Source organism: Notolepis coatsorum, assembly GCF_963971535.1.
Source record: "Notolepis coatsorum genome assembly, chromosome: 3".
NCBI classification, from domain to species: Eukaryota; Metazoa; Chordata; class Actinopteri; order Aulopiformes; family Paralepididae; genus Notolepis; species Notolepis coatsorum.
The window spans coordinates 20906522-20913662 of NC_140167.1; the positions used below are offsets into that span (position 1 = coordinate 20906522).

General features: G+C 47.8%; 1 protein-coding gene across 1 annotated transcript; it reads left to right on the plus strand.

The window, feature by feature from the left end:
* Nucleotides 1–233: 233 nt before the first annotated feature.
* On the plus strand, nucleotides 234–4447 carry LOC311224505 (protein L-Myc-1b-like). The gene is made up of 3 exons (XM_084309526.1): nucleotides 234–521; nucleotides 1065–1751; nucleotides 3033–4447. The coding sequence occupies exons 2-3, from the start codon at nucleotides 1166–1168 to the stop codon at nucleotides 3656–3658; spliced, it is 1212 nt and encodes a 403-aa protein (XP_084165652.1). The 5' UTR covers nucleotides 234–521; nucleotides 1065–1165; the 3' UTR covers nucleotides 3659–4447.
* Nucleotides 4448–7141: the final 2694 nt, after the last annotated feature.

A 7141-nucleotide genomic window follows, 5' to 3' on the forward strand; every position in this document is an offset into this window, starting at 1 on the left:
TGTTCTTTTTTAGTCTTGAGGGGATTTAACGTCTAAGATGTTTCAATTATGCCTTGAATGGCTTGAAGGCCTGGGCGTGGCTTGAAGGCATGGGGGCGTGGCTGAACGCCACCCTCCGCCTTTTATGCAAACGAGAGGGCTTACCCGGATCTCCCGCTGCAGCAGATATTTCCGAGGCCCCGCCCTGCACACTGTATCATCGTATAACAGGATATCTCACTGGCGCGAAAAACGCACTGTGTGGCTCTCCATTTTTACAGATCGCGGGGCGGATCAATCGGCCTGTTTGAGTTTTTTTTTACCCCCAGCTTTTGTAGGAGGAATGATGAAATAAGCCTTACGTCGCATGCTTAGCATCTGTTTCCACAGTGACGCCGCCTATACCTCCTGCAACTCGGGACAGCTATAGACCCCCTCCTCTCTCTCCACCAACCTCCCAATTTTGGAGTTTTTGTCTGAGGAATTTTCCATGCCGTGTTGCGCATCCTGATTTGTGGATAAGGCAGAGACTAAAAAAACCGGTAAGTGCATTGGTCATTATTATTTGAATACCGTTTGTATCCAACTTTTAAGAAAATCGAGGACATGTTACTACTTTTACATCCGTGCCCATTTCTACTAGTGCCGAGTGTGCGAGACAGCCTGTCTGCTTTTTGGAATGCATTTGGAACAAAGCGTACATTTGAGTGCAGTCTTTCCGCGTCGGAGAAAACCAGAGGACTGAAGGCTCAATCTAAACCCTGTGTATGATCCGGTTAATAAAGCTCTGTCTATAGTCTATACAGGCTATAACTGGATTATGTAATAACTAATAACCTTGTGTGTCTGGTAGTTTCAGTCCCATGATCATCACTGCAAAGCGAGCAGCCGCAAGATGCAATCAATTATTAATGTGGACCCATTTGTAGAAAGTAGGCTATTAGAGGGACGTGATCTCCTTAATAGGCCATTAGCAGGGTCTTTGTGAAACGTGATCATATCTACTTTGAAGTGACTTTAAATGCTTTTAAAAGCCACATTGTGCACGGGTCTTGTTTTCTAATGACTGAAATGTGTCCCTTCAGGTTGTGCAAGGCCTGTCTTTTTTGTGGTTATTATTACTAACCACAGTCACCCATTTTTTTGGGAATAAACACCAAAGGATCTTTTTTGGGGAAACCGAAAGATGGAGTTCGACTGCTATCAGCACTATTTTGTAGACGACTTCGACACGGAGGAGGATTTCTACAAGTCGACCGCCCCGAGCGAGGACATATGGAAGAAGTTCGAGCTGCTGCCCACCCCGCCCATGTCTCCCACCCGGACGCTGAGCGGCGCCGCCCCGGGGCATCTGTCCGCCGGGGACACGCTCAGCTGGCTGTCCAAGGTCCTGGGCCAGGACGAGGAGTGCGACGGGCCGTTCATACCCGACATGACGGAGGAGCTCTTTGGGAACGTCAGCTCCATCATCATCCAGGACTGCATGTGGAGTAGCTTTTCTGCCAGTAAGCACTTGGAGAAGGTCAACGAGCGGCTGTCGGCAGCGGCGGCCCAGGCCCCCCGCGCACCCCCACCCCCAGTGCCGCCGGGTTCCGTGCAGAGAGCGAGCAAAGCTCCATGCGTCTCACCTGACGCGTCCCTGGCGGCCAGCAGCACGCAGCTCCTAGTGACCGACTGCGTGGACCCCGCAGCTGTCCTCACCTTGCCGACGAACAACTGCAAGAAGCCGGCGGCGGCGTCGTCCGGCTCGGAGTCACGCTCCGATTCTTCTGGTAAGGAACTGAGCACACTCTCTGAGAATCACCCCGCCCCTGCCCCGGGACTGTGTTGCCCTCTAACAATGCGTAATTTGGAGAGGTGCGCCTAACAATGCGTAATTTGGAGAGCTGCACCGCAAAGCACAATCTTGACTGAGCCCCAAGTAGCCAATGGGCCTCATTCAACAATACTCTCTTATTATTTTTCTTATATTCTTGCTTACCTGTCTGTTAAGAGAACAATAAGAAAAGCCACCGCCACATTCATCAAGCCGTTTTTTTTTTTTTTTTTTTAATATAAACTTTGGCCATTCCGCTGGCTCTTCTAGCGTTTATCGCTTTTTCTCTGGTCAAGAATGACCGACAGAAACAGGTTGAATGGGGGTAGAGATGGGGGGAAGACACTCTGAGAAAGTTACGGCTTTGTCCGGGAATCGAACTTGCTACCCCAGATCCGTGACGAGCACGGTTGTCCCCGGCGCCGAAATAGCGCTCGAGGTACGCAGTGAGCTACTGGAGCTCCCCTCATCAAGCCGTTCTTAAAGTCCAAATCTGTTCTTATATCGCTTCATGCATGAGGCCCATGTCTTTACATACTTGTGCTCTCTGGCACACGTGTGTCATCATGTGGCTAATTTATTCCCACTCTTGATAATGATACACAATCACATACTTGATCTAAATGTATTTTTTCCCCCTCCTCTCCCCTTTTTTTTTAAAACCACACCTCAGAGTTGATTTCGCTCGAGGTTCCTCTCGCACAATATATTCCAAAGCAACGGTGGCTTTGCATTACAATTGGGAGTGCCGTCGTCGTAGGGGCGGGTTATATGGGAGCCCCCGAAGATTTATTACTTTTACAAACATGGCGACAGACCGTGAGAGAAAGTCTTTCAGACTGCCCAAATTGGCGTGAGCCCCCCTGCCCACAGAACCTCTGAATGATGAATATGCTCAGCGCTCGGCAACAAAAGCCTTAATTCCTGCAAACACCGACACTGATGACCAGCGCCCTGTTAACACCTCAACTAGCCTCCTCTGCTCTAACGCAACCAGAGGAATGTTGATTTGCATAATTTGCTTGTGGAATGTACTAGTAGCGAAACTTCATCTGATTTTATGATAGATAATGATCTCTCATAGTTTATATACATAGACAGTTACTCCCCAATATGTGTTTCTGAATGTATAATACAAATGTGTACGTGTCATTTAGCGGACGCTTTTATTCAAAGCGACTTTTTGTAAACAACCAATTGTATACTGATGGTTGTATTTCCCCTTTTGGCACCACAGACGATGAAGATGACGACGATGATGAGGAGGAGATCGATGTGGTGACCGTGGAGAGCAAGCAGAACCGGGCGCGGCTGGTGAGTGCCAGCCGGAAGCCGGTGACCGTCACGGTCCGCGCCGACCCCTGTCCCAAGCGCTTCCACATGTCGGTCCACCGCCAACAGCACAACTACGCCGCGCGGTCCCCCGACAGCGACCTGGAGGATGACGAGGACGAGGAGGAGGACCAGGAGGAGGAGGACGAGGATGAAGAGGAGTATGAGGAAGAACCTCAGAGCAAACGCATCTGTCTGGAGTCTTCCTCGGCGTCCATCTCTTGCCCGGCCTCCTCCTCGGACAGCCCCCAGAGCTCCGACGACGGGGAGGACACGGACCGCCGCAGGAACCACAACTTCCTGGAGAGGAAGCGGAGAAACGACCTGCGCTCCCGCTTCTTGGCACTGCGCGACCAGGTCCCCGGCCTGGTGGAGTCGGCCAAGACCCCCAAGGTGGCCATCCTGACCCAGGCCACGGAGTACCTGCTCCAGCTGCACACCCGGGAGAAGCAGCAGGCGCGGGAGAGGAAGCGCCTCCGTGCCCGCCAGCAGCAGCTCCTCCGCAGACTCGCCGACCTGAAGAGCTCCTGAGACTCTGGGCGAATGGACCCCCTGCGGAAATGGACTGCCTCGTTCTTAAGTCGCCATGGACCCCCCCCTGTTAACTGCCACTTTCAAACAAAGCTACAGACTTTATATAACATTATGCCTCATATAAAGAGCTATGGACCTCTCTCTGAATAACTGCCTCATTCATATTGCTATGGGCTTCATTGTTAGTCGACTGGCCTATGAGCCCATCATGGGGAAGGCTGGAAGTTTAGAGCTTTGTGTGTTGTATTTCACATATTCTCTCTTTTTTTTGCACAGCGTCTTAATGGTGGAAATGTCAGGTCTTTGAATAGACGACAACCGCTATGACCGAGAGGTATTTCCTGGTATGCTTTGGTAGCCGATGAAAGAACCTGTTTTCCAAAAAAGAAAAAGAAAAAAAAGATCTTCTGAATAGTTTACCAGTATGGTAGTGAATGTCCACATAGCCTACAGTATGTTTGCGCTGAATACATGAAACTTTTACGTTTTCTCAGTGAAATGTCTTGGCATTTCATCATTGCACACTTGGATTGGAGTGAAGTGTAAACGCCTTGCTGTGTGTGTGTGTGTGTGTGTATATAGGAGTGAGTGACTTGTTCATGATTGTTTTTGGTTGTACAAATTGTTCTGTAAATAATAGCTTATCGCTCCCGGCGAAGGAGACAAAAATCTGATTTTTTTTTGTCAATGAACTTTTACTGTTCTCCTCTACGTACCATCAGGTATCGGGAGGTGGGGGACTTTCTATTTTTGTTAAGAAAATATATATATAAATAAAAAAAGAAATACAAAAAAAGATAAGTAGCACTGCTGTACTTTCTCCGGTCACTTTGTGACAACCTGTTGGCGCTTTCCCTCTTGGGTTTGATTTGGACACATGTTCACGTTGACGTAAACATTACATTTTGATACCGTATTTGATTATGATCTCCAGTGTTCCCTCTCTGTCCTTCTTTCAGTCGGATGAAACGTGTTGCGGCCAAGAAAAAGTTAAATCGCTACCTCATGTAATTCCTGCAACACACGCACACACACACACACACAAGAGGTACAGGGTCAGATTGTTATAATAAAAAGATTATTCAGGGCTTCACATATCGGAACATCAGTTTCTATGGTAACCTCTGGGGGTGGCTTCATGCTGAAAGGTGGAACGCCTGATCGAGGTTGAGGTACACAGTACGTCACATCTCTTTGACTGTCAGGTTGCTTCTTTGCACGTCGTAAAAATACTGTCATTCGTCCGTTCAGGCTGTTCCAGGGCAGGCGGTGTATATATGGAATGAGTAATTCTGTACACTACTATTCTACACACTTAAGTGCAGGTCCACGGTATAGGTTATAGAGTGGAGCGTGTGTCCTTGGAACGTGTCCTTGAAGTGTGTATGCGATGCCTACTGCGGGCCCGCCCCTCTGCAGGGGCTGCTGCGTGCTGGACACCTGATGTGCTCTCAACTAGGTTACAGTGACACACACACATGATATCTTTAGAACAGTCTCCTGGGTTAGGAGAGATGGGAGCTGCTACTTTGAGCTACAGTAGGTTCCAGTTGTACGCTGCTATAAGGAGAGGCGTGCAGTCTGTGTGAGTATCGCTGCTTCCCGCTTTACTTCATGTGAAGTGGTCATAAAACAAATCTCTTAGCAGCATGTAATTCCTATCATTGATTTGTACACTAAAGGACCAACCGGGTCATACTGTAGTCTCAGGTGGGCCTCGTGCCCCTATGGGTCTGCACGTGTACTGGTTACTTTAGAGTTTAGCCAGTCCCTATGTGGGTGTGTTTGTTTTGTGGTGTGCCTTGCTATCCACCTGGACCTTTGTTCCGCAGCTCCGTGGCCAATGTAATGTCAATGGGGGGTGGCGCGTGCCAACCCTTCCCCCTCACACACAGCTGGCGTTGCTCTCGTAGGCCTGAGGGCCACTCACACAAAGACATGGCACTTAGCATGGCATCTCTAGACCAATTAGCACCTAGCTGCCATTAGCAATGGCAGTGGAGTTCAGTGAAGTCGGGTCGCGTCAAGTCGTAAGGCCTACTTGTGGTGGAACTGTCGTGTTTAGAATCTGATGCGAAAGGACCGGGGTTGGATGGTCTTCCAGAAAAGTTTTTTATTTTTCAAGTCTTAAGGCAAGGGTGTCAAACTCGATTACCAATGGGGCCCAAATGATGATTTCGTGGGCCGGACACATAATGGTACCCAAAAAATTTGCATTTTCCTGAGCTTAGCTAGCATAATTGGTAATGTTGTTTACCTATTAAATGTGTGCATACCAGCTCAATATGTTGTTGTAAATACAAGGAGGGCTGTTTGAAAGGTGGGTAATAAGGAGGCATCATTTATGGATAATTGGCTTATTATAGATTTATTCTTTACAGATTGAAATGACATATATTAGGATTCAATTAATTATTCACCCACAAGAGTTTGTAAGATAAGCAATTCTAGGCTAAACTGGTCCTGGACTATTGGAGAAGGAAGTACAACACCTCACTCCCACTGGTCTCGTAGGTACGTGAAATTAATCAAGATTATCATGAATTTGCAAGCTGATAATACATATTATGTTTAAATGAGTTATTCACCCACTATAGTTTGTATGATGATCAATTGTAGGTTACATTGGTCCTGGACTTGGAGAACTAAGTGGAACACACATAAAACATCTCTCACCTCAGCATCTCTTTCTACCACAGCTTTCACTTGCGCAAAACCAATAATCTCAGAGTAGGTATGATTAGTGATCCCAATTTCTACAGCTCACTGCCTTTGCTAATTAAGAATTGTCCACAACATTAGCAGCAATTCACTTGATAAAGTAAAATTGGATGCAACCAACCGAGTGAAAACGGATGACTGACAAGCTTTTAAAAGCGAAAGTAGATAAAAACACAAGGCACAACTGAAGGCTCCTCCAGTCCAATGGTCCACGAAAGTAGGGTTTATGCATTTTTATTCAACGAAAACACAATGCAGGTGCAGAGATAACGCTCTGTGCAGTTTGCTCGAAAAGTCTGGACATTTGTATTGGCGCGCAGTGAGACGGAGGTGCGTTTGATTTAAATCACAGGCCAGTTGAATTAGGTGAGGCAGTGGGCCAAAATGAATTGATAAGTGAATTCAGTCGGGGGCCCCCAGGGCCTTGAATTTGACACGTGTGTCTTAAGGGGAACTCATGATATCCCACATCTCCCTGGAACGCCACAACCGTCTAGACTCTAGTTCATGTCCCATGCAAATGTCCCGTATCTCCAATGGTTTCTTTCATTAACAGGTCCTGCATTAGTGATGCTCGCCCACTGATGACCTCACCAGCCAAGTCTCAGCAAGCCTAGCCGAGCACCTGAGACGCGAGCTGCTGTTGCCTGGATGACAAACTCAAACTCACAATTTCATTCAAGACCAGCCTGATAGACCAGGCACGCCCAGCCGTCTCACACCTCGCTGCCCTTTGTTATAGCTGGGATCGGTTGGTAT

What these genes read in the sequence shown, in the direction of transcription:
- LOC311224505 (XM_084309526.1), top strand. Translation starts at nt 1,166, where the DNA reads ATGGAGTTCGACTGCTATCAGCACTATTTTGTAGACGACTTCGACACG. An exon ending in GTCACGCTCCGATTCTTCTG is followed by an intron (nt 1,752 to 3,032) that starts GTAAGGAACTGA and finishes TTGGCACCACAG; the next exon opens with ACGATGAAGATGACGACGAT.